The sequence below is a fragment of the Nerophis ophidion genome, linkage group LG13 (genome assembly GCF_033978795.1).
Source record: "Nerophis ophidion isolate RoL-2023_Sa linkage group LG13, RoL_Noph_v1.0, whole genome shotgun sequence".
In the NCBI taxonomy this organism is placed as follows: Eukaryota; Metazoa; Chordata; class Actinopteri; order Syngnathiformes; family Syngnathidae; genus Nerophis; species Nerophis ophidion.
The window spans coordinates 40,930,429-40,948,434 of record NC_084623.1 but is presented as its reverse complement, the minus strand read 5'-3'; the positions used below and the strand labels follow the sequence as shown (position 1 = coordinate 40,948,434).

Below are 18,006 nucleotides of genomic sequence, written 5' to 3'. Positions count from 1 at the left end.
GAGAAGCACCTCAGTGGTGGCTGCTGGTTGCAGGAGCTCTGTGCTCATGTCTTTCCTGCTGTGTGTTCTTGAAGTTTCCTCGTTGTCTTTTGCTCTAGGCCTCTTTTGGACTGCGCAACCAAGGGAGGCCCTTCCGTAGCTTCTGCTCCGCTTTTTATGTTTGCACTGGAAACCAGCTGATGGCTCTCTTCCATAATAGAGTCCGCGTGGAGAGACCGGAAGAAATGTGGAGGCCGAGACGGGGCTGCGGAGCTAGCGTTGAGCGTCGGGAAGAACGAGCATTACGGAGCCCTGGCTGGATGAGCATTGGACAGTTCGGTCTCCCTGTACTACTGGGAAGCCTAGGACAGAATCGGATCTCTTGGTTGCTTTGTTTGGGCTGTTGTCTGTGGCTGTGCTGCCCTCACCCCAGCAGACGATGGCGTGGCGCACCGCAGAGTTTGTTAGTCTTGAAATTGTATTTTTGTTTTGTCTATATATGGTGCAATTGTATTTGCGCAACAATTTTTTATAGCTAATTTTGGGGGTTTTGCATTTTACTTTTGTAGCTGTATTTGTAAAAATTGGCACAATAGAAGGGCAGCTGATTGCATTAGCTCTGTGCTGTTGTTACCACACTAATATGGCAATGCATTATTGCACTCTTGTTTTTGTGCTTTTCTTTGGTTCTTGCAATTGAAAAAAAGAGCACAAACTTGGCCAATAAAGCTATTTTAATAGAGCACAGAGCTGCGCAGCTCTGTGCTTTGTTCCAGCGCTGCAACAAAGTGCCTTTTTCATACAAAAGTAAAAGGCAACCAAACTAAGACAGAGATGAATAATACGTATTGCGCACATACAATTGTGCCATGCATACATAAATCAATCATTTGCTTGTGTTGTTTCGTTGTTCATTTTCTTGGATCATCTGCGTCAGTGACGGTCAGACGGCACTATGGTATGCTGTTAGGATTATATACACTGAAGGAACCAACATGGGGCCAGATCCTTCAGTGTTTAAATGTGAGCAATACTGCTGTTTTTTTTGTTTTTTTTGTTTTGTTTTTTTTAAATCTTCAATTTCAAGATGTAAGATTATAAGGAATCTAATATGTTTTGTTACCATGATTAGAAAGTACAGGGGACTAGATAATTTTTTCTGCATGCACTTTATTAAATCAAACATTTCAGATTTTATTACATTCATTAGGCAAAGAGGACCAATAAAACACTCGTTCATTGCATGAAGTTACAGCAACCCTTCTGCCTTTGTGCATTTTTCACTCCAAATGGCAGATTGTGATTGTAGCTCCAATTTCACAGAACCTGAATCCTGGATACAATGGGCCAGTGAACAGGTTCATATGTCTGTGGATGAGGTCAGCCTGGTTGTTGGTGATGCAGTAAAAGGCCAGAATTCCTGCATGCTGGTCCAAATAGGTACCAATCCTCCTGCTTTTGAGCGAGCACAGAACTTTTCCATGACCATTGTGCCAGAAGATGAAACCTGTCTCAGAGCAGTACAACGTCCAGGAATAGGGATTGTGGCCCAAACGGCTCTTTTCATCAGTACATTTCCGATCCATCTCCCTGTAGGCCACGCCAATGGTAATCTGGAAGATGAAGGACAAAACTTTCATGTCTTTTCTGAAAAAAGTAACAATGTTATCATAATGTTTGTTGTTGTTAGACACTATCTTATGAGTTGCACATCGCAAACATTACCACTTATTCTAACGCTTTTACTTTAATTGATAATAACATTAACTAACATTTAATACACCGTATTTTCCGGGCTATAGAGCGCACTGGTATTAAAGCCGCACCCACCAAATTTTTGAAGAAAGAAAATATTTTTACAAATAGTAGCAGCCCCACAGATATATACTGGTGCCAAAGATTTTGTAAATGTTTATTTAGCTACCTTAATTATTTCCAAACAGTGCCTGTAACATGGCAGTAAAACGGATGATCAAACAAAACAGAAGTCATCGTCATGGATCCACTAGACGCGAAAGCTAGCAGTCCAATCAACTAAATATAAATCAACTCCACGGTGACATTTTGGTGAGTTTACAAAACAATACAAAAAGAACATTATTACGTTAATAATACCAACAGACACTTGTAAACGTCTTAGCACATTTGCTAATGCCACATCACCAGCTCGATTACGTTACGGTAGCAAGTACAAATATGCATGTAAACACTCCTACATCATACATGGGAGAGGTTGAAAAGTATGAACTGTTTTTAGTTATATTGTAAACCTACAAATGTTTCTTGGTGTGATTAATGAAGAATTTTTCCAGCAGAAACGCTGTGACGGCTATACTTGTAGCTCAGGACACGAAATGGGAAGTACATTTTTAAACTGCAGCACCTCCCGTGTGCGAACTCATCCAAAGGATGACGCCATAGCACAGACAAAACCTTTCCAATGTCTGTTGGTGTATTATGAAAACCATTTGTTGAATACAAATCATTGTTTTATAAGCCACAGGGTTCAAAGGTGTTCGAAAAAAGTAGCCACTTATAGTCTGGAAAATACTGTATTTTACGATTTCAAGTACTTTAATTCCCACACATTTGTAATACAATACAGTTTATTCCACTATCGTAGAGCATAGAACTACATTCAGTGTAATTGAGAAAAAGGTTGACACCTTGGCTGGTTTTAATAAAAAATAAAAAAATAAGTTTCTTCTGGCATTCTGCAATTCTCCGCTCCACTTGGTTGACCTTATAAGAATCCCAAAAAGAACCAACAAGTTTTTTTTCTTGCTCTTTAGCAATAACATGGAATAGTTGATTGCATAAGAAGCTAGCGGTAAAAAGACAATCATGATGAAGCATTTCCATGACCAAAAAGCGCACTAATAAATACAAACAAATTGTCTTAAAAGAGATTAACGTTTGAATCGTTGTTTTATGAGATGTTGGAGGCTTCTAAAAATCCTGCCCTTCTGCCTAATAGTTAAGTTCAACCCTGGGTCTGCTCCCCACTTCACATGGGACTTTTACATGCTAAAAATCGCATGCACATACGATTGTCGATTGTTGCGTACATGCCATCGTTCTTCGAGGTGAAACGAAGCAAGCAAACAGTCACTAATGGTGACTATAGTAACTACGAATAGTTGTGTGTGTGACTTGGATGCGTAACTTTAATAACAGTAATGCGTTAAATTACTCGTTACTGAAAAACGTGGTCATATTAAGAGTCAGCCTCACTGCTCGTTAACATAAAAGCCTTAAGATGATATGCTCTAATACGTGATGATGCACATCCATTGTACCTTTTGTCCTGTCCACTCCACCTCCCAGTAGTAAGGGCTGCCAGCCAGTGGTTCTTTGCACAGAAGCTGCTTCCAGTACTGAAAACGTTCAGGGTGGTCAGCCAGGTTCAGGTTTTCCACTTGCAATGTGGCCTTATGTCCTCCATCTGACAGCAGTATATGCCGAAACACTGTGTCAGGGTCCATGGTGGGCTTAAAGCGAACTGAAGGATAAAGATTGGCAAATTGGTATAAAAACTCTGAAACTGCAGGAAAGATTTGCCTAAGCGATATGAAGGATTCTTTGTCATATTTCTTGGACTTACATTTGAGTAATTCTTCTCTCGTCTTTGGTTCTGGACTGACCAGTCCCACTGTTGTTACAGAGAATTCTGAGGGCAAAAACAGTGAGAAAAATGTGATTGTAGTAGTTGTCAAAGTGCGAGTAATATAGTTGTGCTTTGGCGCTTACCTTGAAGCTGACAAAACGGCTGTGGTGGCAGTAGAGCTACATTTGCAGACAGAAGAGTTTAGTTTAATTGAAACAACTCAACTAAATATGTCTGGAGAAACGTGATGCTAAAGTCCATTTTCTATAATAATTGGTATATGTAAATCATACACAAATAAATGCACGCATGCATTAGGAAACACTGGACACTAAGGGAAGGACGTTATCATCAAACAAGATCAGCTGCTGCTCAACCTGATATCCAATACATGTGGAAACTAGGGCTGTCTTTGACGAAGATTTGATTTGATTTTTATAAAGGATCCCCATTAGCTGGTTGCCACAACAACCCACTAGTCTTCCTGGGGTCCACAACTCAATACAATTACAAATAAGAGCATATAATTATAACTACACAATACAGACAAACAAAAATTAAATAAAAAAAATAAATTAAAAAAAGCATAGATAAGAAAACAGGCAAAGAATTTACAGTCACAGAGTAATAATCGCAATATAACTACACAGTACAAAACCAAACATAAACAATCAACTAGCAAACAAATTTAAAAACTCAGATAAAATATTACTTGCATCCTAAAAAACCTGTTTACTTTTAGTGCCGAAAAGAGAATTTGAGGCAGGTTATTCCAGAGCGATATGGATCTATGAATAAAAGATTTCTGCAAAGCATTCTTCCTGGGACGAGGGAGTACAAAATGCCCCTCACTGGGCGCCCTGGTATTATGATTATGCATAGTGCTAATAAGGATTTTATCACCGGATCTGATTCTTACCATGGGGATATTTCTTTCTTCCATTTTCAATGGCAGACTTTCCATACTATGGCGATAAGATATTTTCTGAAATCTATCACGTGAATGTTGCATTTTGTAAACAAAATAACCAGAACGGTTTTGTGTTAGGGTTTGTTCTTGCTGCATAAAGCATAGGGGACAACGCCCCCTTGGGGCCCAAATAGGACACTGCCATTAATACATTTGGGGCAAATGATAAAGGGCGGCGTTACTAAAATCCAAAAACAGTACTAAGAATCTTAATTATACTCATTACAAATTCAAGTAGCAACGATAGAGTTTGATAAACTAATACTTGTGTTTTTCTTACAGACTGGAAGCTGACATGGAGGCTTGGTTGACACATCATGACCTGATGGAAAATTAATCAACAGATGAGCTCAGAGTCATTTATGTTCAAAAATAGTGGGTCACGAAGCGATAACCATACCTTGGGGTCGTGGCGGGGGTACAGGATTCAGCATTTCGTAAACTAGGGAAATAAAAAAAAGATCCAAGTCATAGACAACTCTTTACCATTTAATAGTCAGAGAAACTTGATGGGGTTAAGTGACTACCAGTGTTTTGTACAGTGGCCTGTCCATGATCATCATCTGGAGTTACGCTTGGTGCTGTGGCGGAGTGCTCGTTCACTACAAAGATAAAAGACAGTGATCACGAGGAGACGTAAAAAGGCGGAGGATAGAGGATGGAGGAACTAAAACTGACCTAATAAAAAAAAAGTGTGGCCAGTGTAGATTTGCACATCCCCTTTACGGACACATGTAGTTCTTTTAAGGTTGAGCGGACAGAAGCTGCCACCTCTTCCTCTTTGCTCAGTACCGGAGGTGGGTAGAGTAGCCAGAAATTGTACACAAGTAAAGAGTACAGTTACTTTAGAGATATATTACTCAAGTAAAAGTAAGGAGTAGTCTCCCAAATATTTACTTGAGTAAAAGTAAAAAGTATGTTGTGAAAAAACTACTCAGGTACTGAGGAACCTGTTTGTTTAATGACGGCAACAAGTAATGCACAAAAACATAAAAATAGCAATTAAATTCAGAGCCAGGAATATCTCTTAAGCAACTAAAACAATAATATATATTTGGTCTTACACTGTATTGAAAAAAAAATTTGAAAATTAATTTTACCTTTGCAGCCTCATACTATTGGCCAAGTTTTATCTTCATAAATGTAAGTTTCTCAATACCCGATCTGTTTTTTGTGCCTTTAAAAAAGATTTAGAACTCTACATTAAAACACTCTACCTCGAACAACTAAAAAGCTGTGAAAATGATGATGCTGTGTTCCAAATTTAAGTTATCTACTGAGATTGAGTGAGCCTATGGCTTTGCACTTTGTTTATTTTATATGAATATTTTTTTTGCATTCTATTTTAGTTACTTTGAATTTACAACTCCCTGGCGCTGTTATGTACAATTTTTATACTGTTTTTTACTTACTTTATTTTCAACAGTTTGTAAATGTTGAAATTTATAAATAAAGGTTTATAAAAACATTTTTTTTTTAAAGTGTGCAGTTAATCATGTGACCGCCTGGCTCTGTTTGATTGGTGAAACAGAGTCATACGTCACCAGTGACTGCATTTGATTGGTGAAACGCAGGCATGTGATAGATCCTACTTTGAAAGTCTGTCTGACAAAACAAAACAATCAAAGCGTGCAGTAAACAGATCGATAAAAATCAGTAGCGAGCTGAATGTAGATAAATGGAGCGGAGTAAAAGTAACGTTTCTTCTCTATAAATATACTCAAATAAAAGTATGTTGCATTAAAACTACTCTTAGAAGTACAATTTAACCCAAAAGTTACTCAAGTAGATGTAACGGATTAAATGTAGCACGTTACTACCCACCTCTGCTCAGTACTGACACTTCTGGGATGGCACATGCTCCACCTGCCTGCTCCATGGTGAAGAAATTCTGAAGGGAAAAAAAAAAAAACACCAGAAAATATGTATTTGTCTACAAAATGTGATTGAAAGTGTTCGGTTCAGATTTTGCCACAGGACGACCATGTATTTGTGATAGTGGGTCTAATTTGCCATGTTCCTGACTATGATTTCCATTTTTTTTTTTTTTTTTTAATTTCTTTATCCATCCATCCATTTTCTACCCCTTATTCCCTTTTGGGGTCGCTGGCACCTATCAGCTACAATCGGGCGGAAGATATATTTTTTTAATTGTATTTTTATAATGTACCACGGGGCCAATAAAAAAAAAGTAAATTAAAAAAAGGTGGCGTGGTCCAATTCCGTGTACCCTGATTTAGGAAACTTATTTCGGGAAGGCGAAATGTTACCAAACATTGGAAGAGTGTCTCCAGGCTTCTTAGCATCAAAGCAAGCCATAACTCTCACTGAACAAGAGACAGGGCTATGGATGTGCCCGGGGAACTTCCACGCATCGCCTTTTACAGGAGGTGGTAATGCTCACTTCTGTCCCTAGGCTTGTGGAGATGCCCTACATGTTTGGATTACAGCTTCCCAACACATAACCAGCCTTTTCTTGTTTTTAATGCTTACTGCATGGGAAATGCACTACAAGTTCTACAATAAATGTGAATACAAATAGATTTACCATTCTAGCCCTAGTATCTGGAGGGTTCTGAATTCTCCCTAAATACAGCAAACAAAGTCACTAACTTGGCAACACTGACCCCACCTTGTTATCCTCTCACAGACCAGGCCGTGTTTGGAAGTATAGGGCAGTGAGGGCACCAAATACATTTTTAGCGTTCCTAATTTATCCCTGGCTCGCGACCACAAATACATTTTTGAAAAAACAACAACAGACCTTTGGAAAGCAGGTGTGGTCCTGCATGTTTGCCAGCCTGCTTAGCGCCTCATGCTCCAAGCAGAGTCGGACCGATTCCTGCACCACTTCGTGGATCAGGCCCTTAAGATGGCTTACGAAACACATCTGACTGTCAAAAAGCTCATTGACCTGCACAGCCTGGGCCAAAGCCTGAAACGAGAAGAATGAATCAGGGATGGGGCAATAATCAAAAGGGTCCAGCTACGTCCTGAGCTTTTAAGTCATGACACAAGAACGCCCAATGGGGGTTCAACATATCGTTTCCTCAACTAATTGCATATAGTTTTGAAAGTCATACTTGGTATGAAATTTCTCCTTCCATATTGGCAATTTTACGTGGTGGTATGTTGTCCGGACAAAAAATTTGATAAGAGAATATGTCGGCAAGTAGGCAATTGTTTATTTCTTCTTGGTTTCGTTTTACAACTATTGCCTTTCCCTCCTCCTTTACCAACTCCTTACTTGGGCTAATGTTCCTTAGATGGCTTAGTTACTTCTACCAACCCGTACAGACCAAAAATCTTATTTTTAAAACCACGAGAACACCCATTTGTGGCTGCACTTCGGTGATATTACAACAATCAACATCTATCCACATTATGTACCGCTTATCCTGTTTCATAGGCTGAAGACTAACATAACACAAACCAGTGGACTAAACTGGACCCACAACAGAGCTGAACAGAAAATGAAAAAATAAAAATCACGAGCCAATGCACACAAACAAGCAACGTAATTTTCTAAATCTTATGTTACTTAACGAGATGTGCCGTTTTTGTCTATTGATCCAGGCCCTCCAATGCCAAAGGACGTTTAAAAAAAAATAAAATAAATAAAAAGAACAAAACAATGAGGGGTATTAATATTGGTAATAAAACATGTTTTAAAAAGCATGATTGGTGCGTTTGATGTTATCATCCTAGAGAATCACGATCTAAATTCTGAGAAAGAACATTGTAATGTGGTCGTGATGATCGATTCTGCAAAACAAATGAGTTAAACAAAACCAAAGAAAGTAGATTTTGTCCAAAACAGACAAATATTAACAATTGCCCATACCTTACGTGTGTACTCTGCCTCATGTGTGAGGGTTATGGTCCTCAGCTTCTCCATAGCTTCCACGAGAACCGTGCTCTTAGCCAGTGCAGGTCGAGGATCGAAGCGCTGCCGGCATTGGGGGCATCTGTACTGGCCCTTGCTGTCCCCTTTGTCCCAGTGGCGTTGGATACAAGCCAAACAGTAAGAGTGTCCACAGGGTAGAGTTGCTGGGTCATTCAGGCTCTCCAGGCATACGGAGCACACAAAGGTCTCTTCTTCAGACCAGGCAGCGGCCGCCATGAGTGTGATGGGGTCAGGAACTCCGCTTTCCAAGGCGTCAGAAGTCACAAGATGCAAGTTGTTCCCTCGAGCTGATGAAACACACTAGATAGTAGATTGTTAATTGACAGGTCGTATCATTGGCATGCTACTTAAACAGTAGCAGCTTGGGCTCTTAAACCAGTTTCTGGTTCTGGAGAGTTTCTCTCTAAACAGGGGGGTTGAAATCTGCAAAACTGTATGGTTTTATGGTTATGGTTTATGTGTTTACTCTTTCCAGACTACATATTCCTAGTGTATTTAATATGATGACTAACAATAATTATTGTGTTTACATTATGGCATTTAAGGGTGTGTTTACTCTTGTCATTTTCCAATAGGGTTTTTTTTTTTTGGTTGATTGAAACTTTTATTAGTAGATTGCACAGTTCAGTACATATTCCGTACAACTGACCACTAAATGGTAACACCCGGATACATTTTTCAACTTGTTTAAGTCGGGGTCCACGTAAATCAATTCATGGTAGGACTAGAGAATAGGTAGCAAAATGTACTGATAAAGGAAATAAAAAAGAAAAGTGTTAAACAGAAAGAAAGAAAATAAGCAACGAGTAAAAAAAAAAAAGACAATTAACTTAAGCTACAAATTAACATAAAATATGTAATGTAAATACGAGCAGATAAAATAAACACTGTAGATTCAACAAAAAATAGAAAATAAATTATACAAAACTATTTGAAATTCCATCCTTTTCCTACCACTTGTCCCTTTTGGGGTATGCGTGTTTAATTTAAGTTAGATCCGCTCGACATCCATTTCATTCAAGTCCCCTAAGGGGGGGGGGAGGGGGCGTTGCCCACATATGCGGTCCTCTCCAAGGTTTCTCATAGTCAGTCACCGACGTGACGACGTCCCATTCGGGTGAGTTTTTCCTTGCCCTTATGTGGGCCCTAACGAGGATGTCGTTGTTGTTTGCGCAGCCCTTTGAGACATTGTGATTTAATGCTATATAAATAATCATTGATTGATAGATTGATTGATTTAATGTGCTGGCATGGGACAGATGTTAAGCAGCCCCTAGTTCCTGGGGGTGCAGATCACTGACAATATAACCGGGTCCCTACACATTCTTGTAAAAAGAGCTCAGCAGCGCATGCACTTTTTGCAACGGATTAAAAGAGCACAGCTCTCTCCCCCCATTCTACAGGGGCACTATAGAGAGCCTGCTGACCAACAGCATCTCTGTCTGGACTGGAGCCTGCAATGCCTCAGACTGGAAGTCTCTCCAGAGAGTAGTGAGGACGGCGGAAAAGATTATCAGGACTCCTCTTCCTCTTATCCAGGAGATCGCAAAAAGCCGCTGCCTGACCAGGCCTCAGAAAATCTGCAAAGACTCCTCCCACCCCCACCAAGGACTGTTTTCACTGCTGGAATATAGGAAGTAGTGATGGGTCCGGCAACACCGATGCATCGGCACATGCGTCGAGCTCGTACCGCTCTTAGAAAGTCACGTGACCAATCATGAGCTGTTTTGGTCACGTAACCGATACGCAAACAGTGTCGCACTGTCACCTGCGCGCCAAACTGTGTTTATAAGGAAGCACATCTGTCAACGAGATGCTGCTGCCAACAGAATCGCCGCATTTCTGTCGTTGGTCATTTGTCGTCGTCAGAGATCATTTCCACCATGTGGGAATATTTTGATCACATATCGGAAAAAAGGTACTTGTGTTCATTTCCTTGTCATTTCATTCTGTTCTCTCAAAGTTTCTAGCATTGTCCCACCCACACAAACATCCTATTGGTTACATTAAAAAGCGGTGATAAACAATCTCTTTGATATCTCAGTTGGTTGAGTGGAGGACTGTAGTTGTTCACGCTGAGTTCCTTAGGGCACTTGATCAAATCCAGCTCGAACGCATAACCTTTTTACCATGAATTGATTAACGTGGACCCCAATTTAAACACGTTGAAAAACTTCTTCGGGTGTTACAATTTAGTGGTCAATTGTACGGAATATGAACTGTACTGTGCAATATACTAATAAAAGTTTCAATCAATCAATTCAGAGCGCATGTAAAAAAATAAAAAAATAAAAATCCCAGTCCACAAGGATCCTAATTCACAACACGTTCTCTTAGATTTCAATGTTATGATACATGTGCATACCATTTAGTGGTCAATTGTACGGAATATGTACTGAACTGTGCAATCTACTAATAAAAGTTTCAATCAATCAATCATGTTCACATTATTTATTGACAGAATCTAAAAAAGATAAAAATATATTTATATTTAAATGAAGATATGAAATAATCCTAAATGAAATACAATGACTTGGTTTATATTATTGTATATACTAGGTCAGGGGTCACCAACGCGGTGCCCGTGGGCACCAGGTAGCTCGTAAGGACCAGATGAGTCGCCCGCTGGCCTGTTCTAAAAATAGCTCAAATAGCAGCACTTACCACTGAGTTGCCTCTATTTTTTTTAAATTGTATTTATTTACTAGCAAGCTCGTCTCGCTTTGCTCAACATTTTTGATTCTAAGAGAGACAAAACTCAAATAGAATTTGAAAATTCAAGAAAATATTTTAAAGACTTGGTCTTCACTTGTTTAAATAAATTCATTTATTTTTTTACTTTGCTTCTTATAACTTTCAGAAAGACAATTTTAGAGAAAAAATAAAGCCTTAAAAATGATTTTAGGATTTTTAAACACACATTCCTTTTTACCTTTTAAATTCCTTTCTCTTCTTTCCTGACAATTTAAATAAATGTTCAAGTAAATTAATTTGTTTTATTGTAAAGAACAATAATTACATTTTAATTAAATTTTTAATTTTAGCTTCTGTTTTTTTCGACGAACAATATTTGTGAAATATGTCTTCAAACTTATGATTAAAATTTAAAAAAATTGTTCTGGCAAATCTATAAAATCTTTAGAATCAAATTTAAATCTTATTTCAAAGTATTTTGAATTTCTTTTAAAATTTTGGTTATGGAAAATCCGGAAGAGATAATGATTTGTCTTTTTGGTCCATTGGACAAATTGGTCCAATTTGTTATAAATTCTAACAAAGTACAGATTGGATCTTAACCTATTTAACACATGTCTAGAAAATTCTAAAATTAATCTTCATCAGGAAAAATGACTAATGATGTTCCATAAATTATTTTTTTCAAAAAGATTCAAATTAGCTATTTTTTCTCTTTTTTTTGGTTGAATTTTGAATTTTAAAGAGTAGAAATTGAAGAAGAACTATGTTTCAAAATTTAATTTTCATTTTTTTTTCCTGTTTTCGCCCGTTTTAAACCGTTCAATTAAGTGTTTTTTTCATCATTTATTCTCTATAAAAAACCTTCCGTAAAAGGAAAACAATGACGGACAGAAATACCCATTTTGTAAAAAAAATATATAGATGTATTTATTAAAGGTAAAGTGAGCAAATTGGCTATTTCTGGCAATTTATTTAAGTGTGTATCAAACTGGTAGCCCTTCGCATTAATCAGCACCCAAGAAGTAGCTCTTGGTTTCAAAAAGGTTGGTGACCCCTGTACTAGGTCATAAAATCAGTGTCAGTTGAGTCTGTCCATAGGTTGCCTGTAGGGATTTTTAACGTCCAGCAGATGTCAGTATTTAGTGACACAATATTGACACAGTATCAATACAGTTTTGCAATGTGTCGAAACGATACATGACGCCTCATCAATCCATCACTACTAGGAAGAGGTTCCGCAGCCTCCGTAGCAGAACCTCCAGGTTCTGTAACAGTTTCTTCCCTCAGGCCGTAAGACTCTTGAACGCATAATTAAATTATCCCCTCAACCCTCCCCAAAATGGATTAACTCGCTGGTATAAAAAAGACAATATAACATACATCCATAAACCTGGATGCATATGCAAAACTGCAATGTATTTATCTGTACAGTAATTATTTATTTATATCTGCACTTTGTTGCATTTTTTTAAAAACCTGCACTACCAAGAGCTAATGCAACGAAATTTCGTTCTTATTTGTACAGTAAAGTTCAGATTTGAATGACAATAAAAAGGAAGTCTAAGTCTAATAAGGGTTTGTTTACTCGGTCATTTTCCAATAGGGGGCTAGGAATTGAGAAAGGGTTGAAAAATGTACTGATAAAAAGGAAATTTAAAAAAAAAAAGGTGTAAAACAAAAAGAAAGACTAAATGAGTAAAAAAATAAAAATGTATTTAAGCTACAAATTAACACAATACATAACGTAAATACGAGTAGATAAAATAAACACTGTAGATTCAACAAAAAATAGAAAATAAAAAATACAAAACTGTTTAAAATTCCATCCATTTCCTACATATTGTCCCTTTTGTTTATTGTGCTGGTATGGGACATTTTAAAAGATACAGTATTGGTGACTGGTGATGTAAACAGCAAGAAATGCAGGGTTTGCCCAACATGTCGTCAGACTCAGTAAAAAAAACAAAGTACTATTCTTACCTGCCTTGTTGACACTAATTGGACAAAAATGGTGTGAAACAGGTTTAGCGTGGTGACTGCGCAGTGAGGGCAACAGTGACGGACATGAAAGGACCCGGCGCCATTTTGCCTTATGGCCGCCGGTTAGCTTGGCGGCAGGCTATAAATGCAGTGTTTTCAACTTTCCAGGTAAGTCACTTTCAGTATGTTCTCTTCCGTGGTATGCGAGTATTATATGGCCAGGCTTAAGACGAGGCGTGTTAATACCGTGTATATAAGTAAATGTAAGGTCTGGTACACAGCCACGGTCGCCTAAAGTTGATTATGTATATTCAAATATTTAAACTTACGTCAAATAACTTAAACTGTTCGTCAACAATTTAGTATTTCTACCACCTTTAAAGCTCCCAGCGCCTGCTAGCCGCCTTTGACTTAGGAACCAAACTCACCTGGACTTGCAATAACTCCTCCTCCTTGGCAGGTGAAATGATTCAATTTTATAGCGGTAGTTTAGGTATGTGGGCCAAAAATATATATATACATATATATATATATATATATTTACATTCAACTGGTAATATCAGACATGTCTTTTAAAGACAATTCCAGGGATTTAAATATCATTTTCCTGTGATAAATATGGACATCACATATGTGGTTGTGTAGAGGTTTTGGTTTCCACTTATGAGGATATGAAAGGCCTACTGGAACCTACTACTACCCACCACGCAGTCTGATAGTTTATATATCAATGATGAAATATTAACATTGCAACACATGCCAATACGGGCTTTTTAGTTTACTAAATTACAATTTTAAATCATGAAAACGTCATGTAATGATGATGTGTATGCAAGATGTCACAGGTTTTTAGGAAGTATGAGCGCTGCACACACACACAGCTAAAAGTCGTCTGCTTTAACGGCATAATTGCACAGTATTATGGAGATCTGTGTTGCTGAATCTTTTGCAATTTGTTCAATTAATATTGGAGGAGTCAAAGTAGAAAGATGGAGTTGGGAAGCTTTAGCCTTTAGCCACACAAACACACGGTGATTCCTTGTTTGAAATTCCTGGAGGTGAAACTTTCCTATGGATCAGAGCACGGTCAAGGGAACATGGATCCCGACCAAATGTCAACCAGCAGGTTTCGGTGAGAAAATTGTGGTTGAAAAGTCCGTTCTTACCGGAGAAAAGCTGAGCTTGTGCCGTCCATAGCTGCCATCAACTCCCTTGAGACACTGCACGTCAAGACACCCGTGGACGTACACTTCCGACTATCAGGTAATATTAAACTCACTAAAACACTAGCAACACAATAGAAAGATAAGGGATTTCCCAGAATTAACCTAGTAAATGTGTCTAAAAACATCGGAATCCGTCCCAATGCAATCGCGTTTTTTTTTTTTTTCTAGTCCGTCGCTATCAATATCCTCAAACACTAATCTTTCATCCTCGCTCAAATTAATGGGGAAATTGTCGTTTTCTCAGACCGAACAGCACTTTTTGTTGGAGGCTCCCATTAAAAACAATGTGAATATGTGAGGAGCCATCAAACATGTGACGTCATCGTCTGCGACTTCCGGTAGAGGCAGGGCTTTTCTCTTTGCACCGAAAGTTGCAAACTTTATCGTGGATGTTTTCTACTAAATCCTTTCGGGCAAAAATATGGCAATATCGTGAAATGATCACGTATGACACATAAAATGGACCTGCTATCCCCGTTTAAATAAGAAAATCTCATTTCAGTAGGCCTTTAATAGAGAACATCGACATTAAAGTTCGCAACTTTTGGTCGCTAATAAAAAAGCCTTGCCTGTACCGGAAGTAGCAGACGATGTGCGCGTGACGTCACGGGTTGTAGGGCTCCTCACATCCTCACATTGTTTATAATGTGAGCCTCTGGCAGCAAGAGCGATTCGGACCGAGAAAGCGACAATTTCCCTATTAATTTGAGCGAGGATGAAAGATTTGTGGATGAAGAAATTTAAAGTGAAGAACTAGAAAAAAAAAGTTTAAAAAAAAAAGGCGATTGCATTGAGAGCGATTCAGATGTTTTTAGACACATTTACTAGGATAATTCTGAGAAATCCCTTATCTTGCCATTGTGTTGCTAGTGTTTTAGTGAGTTAAATAGTACCTGATAGTCGGAGGGGTGTGGCCACGGGTGTGTTGACGCCAGTCTCACTGATTGAAGTCATGAAGCTGCAGCAGGACAGAAGCTCCGCTGATCTCCGGTAAAAGGCGACTTGTTACCACAATTATCTCACCGAAAACTGCCGGTTGACATATAGTCGGGAACCATGTTCGCTTGACCACTCTGATCCATAGTAAAGCTTCACCTCCGAGAATTTTAAACAAGGAAACACCCTGTGTTTGTGTGGCTAATGGCTAAAAGCTTCCCACCTCCATCTTTCTACTTTGACTTCTCCATTATTAATTGACCAAATTGCAAAATATTCAACAAGACAGATGTCCAAAATACTCTGTAATTGCGCGATGAAAAGTGACGACTTTTAGCAGTAAGTGGTGCTGGGCTAATATGTCCCCTCCAATCACAACGTCACAAACACGCGTCCTCATTCTGCGACGTTTTCAACAGGAAACTCCGCGGGAAATTTAAAATTGTAATTTAGTAAACTAAACCGGCCGTAGTGGCATGTGTTGCAATGTTAAGATTTCATAACTGATTTATAAACATCAGACTGCGTGGTCGGTAGTAGTGGGTTTCAGTAGGCCTTTAAATTCAAGGACTATATTTTCACTGCGGGCCAAATGGTAAATGGGTTGTACATAGTGTTTTCTACCTTTTTTTAGGAACTTAAAGCGCTTTGACACTATTTTTACATTCACCCATTAACACACACATTCACACACTGATGGCGGGAGCTGCCATGCAAGGCGCTAACCAGGACCCATCAGGAGCAAGGGTGAAGTGTCTGGCTCAAGGACACAACGGACGTGACTAGGATGGTAGATTGAGGGGATTGAACCAGTAACCCTCAGATTGCTGGCACGGCCACTCTCCCAACTTCGCCACGCCGTCCAAAGTTGCTCACATCTGATTTTTTTAAATCTTTAAATAAGATAAAAATCTAACTTTATCAAACAGACTTCATTATAAATGCGCATACAATGTGGCCTGGACCTCATTTGCATGTGCAGTTTGATAAAGTAAAAACTAAAGAAGTTTACCGGAGTCTGTGAATTTACAAGGAAGTCACTACTGTTCCTCGGCAAATTAAAATTTCACATACCCTAAAAATGAAAACAAATTAAAGTAATACACCGTATTTTACGGAATATAAAGCATACTCAAAAATTTTAAAATTTTTGTCAAAAATCGACACGTACTCTACTGCAGTGGTTCTCAAATGGGGCTACGCGTACCCCTGGGGGTACTTGAAGGTATGCCAAGGGGTACGTGAGATTTTTTTTAGTTATTCTAAAAATAGCAACAGTAAAAAAATCCTTTATAAATATATTTATTGAATAATACTTCAACAAAATATGAATGTAAGTTCATAAACTGGGAAAAGGAATGCAACAATGCAATATTCAGTTTTGACAGCTAGATTTTTTGTGGACATGTTTCATAACTATTGATGTTAAATATTTCTTTTTTTGTGAAGAAATGTTTAGAATTAAGTTCATGAATCCAGATTGACCTCTATTACAATCCCCAAAGAGGGCACTTTAAGTTGATGATTACTTCTATGTGTAGAAATCTTTATCATAGACCGATGTCCCTTTGGGACAGAGGACTCTATTGAATTTCTAGCGTTTTATTTCTTTCTTTATTATTATTACGCAGCTATGAGTTGTAATTTGACCCCCTTAACATGCTTCAAAACTCACCAAATTTGACACACACATCACAACTCGCGAACATTGCGATTTAATTAAAAAAAACCTAACCCCAAAACTAAAATTTGCCCTCTAGCGCCCCCTAGGAAGAAAACACAGACAAAACTTCCTGTAACTGCCAGTGGGAATGTCGTAGCGACATGAAACAAAAAGTTATATGTAGGTCTCACTTAGACCTAGATTTCGTACACTGACATCCTTCAGCAAAAATCAACAGGAAGTTTGCAATTCCCCCTTCAAAACAAAAGTTTTGTAAAAACACTCACCTTTGCCTCTTTGAGCTGTAATTTGACCCCCTGAACATGCTTCACAACTCACCGAACTGGAAACACACATCAGAACTGGCAAAAATTGCAATCTAATCAAAAAAGCTAACCCCAAGATTTCTACACATAGAAGTAATCATTAACTTAAAGTGCCCTCTTTGGATTCTGGATCCATGAACTTAATTCTAAACATTTCTTCACAAACAAATAAATCTTTAACATCAATATTTATGGAACATGTATACAAAAAATGTAGCTGTCAACACTGAATATTCATATTTTGTTGAATTATTATTCAATAAATATATTTATAAAGGATATTTGAATTGTTGCTATTTTTAGAATGTTTTAAAAAAAATCTCACGTACCCCTTGGCATACCTTCAAGTACCCCCAGGGGTATGTGTACCCCCATTTGAGAACCACTGACTTAAGCCAAACACTGTAGCCTAATATTAACTCTATTGTTTGCATGTATCTAGCTAGCCATCTTAAACAAAAAGCAAAAGGATGCAATGATATTCCAGATGATATGATTAAATGGTAAAGGGGGAAGGTCTGGTCGAGGGCTGCAGCTATCCAATACTTTAGTAATCAACTAGTTTTTCCGAATAATGGAGTAATCGGATAAAACACATTTTAAAGCCCCAATTGTTATTTTAGGGAAAATTGTTGAAATAAACAACAGACTTTTCTCTTGCCATAACTTTTATTCTGTTTCCAATAAAGTAAATGCACATCATTCACATTGAAAT

At 38.2% G+C, this 18,006-nt stretch overlaps 2 protein-coding genes across 4 annotated transcripts in view; one reads left to right on the top strand and one right to left on the bottom strand.

The window, feature by feature from the left end:
• Positions 1–1,132: 1,132 nt before the first annotated feature.
• LOC133564558 (E3 ubiquitin-protein ligase TRIM11-like) lies at positions 1,133–13,638 on the bottom strand. 2 transcript variants are annotated; one of them, XM_061918938.1, is made up of 11 exons: positions 13,569–13,638; positions 8,401–8,763; positions 7,321–7,491; positions 6,381–6,447; positions 5,084–5,158; positions 4,957–4,998; positions 4,837–4,878; positions 3,730–3,765; positions 3,584–3,649; positions 3,279–3,481; positions 1,133–1,592 (listed from the first exon to the last, which is right to left on the bottom strand). In XM_061918938.1, the coding sequence occupies exons 2-11, from the start codon at positions 8,677–8,679 to the stop codon at positions 1,260–1,262; spliced, it is 1,314 nt and encodes a 437-aa protein (XP_061774922.1). In that variant the 5' UTR covers positions 8,680–8,763; positions 13,569–13,638; the 3' UTR covers positions 1,133–1,259. The 2 variants fall into 2 exon arrangements, with proteins under 2 accessions (XP_061774922.1, XP_061774921.1); XM_061918937.1 differs by lacking the exon at positions 13,569–13,638 and adding an exon at positions 13,141–13,381.
• nudt8 (nudix (nucleoside diphosphate linked moiety X)-type motif 8) overlaps positions 13,144–18,006 on the top strand; it is a 9,518-nt gene continuing 4,655 nt past the window's right edge. The window contains exon 1 of one of the 2 annotated variants that reach the window (XM_061918939.1): positions 13,144–13,308. In XM_061918939.1, coding sequence (XP_061774923.1) covers positions 13,286–13,308 — 23 coding nt within the window. In that variant the 5' untranslated portion in view covers positions 13,144–13,285. The other variant, XM_061918940.1, reaches the window with a different exon arrangement.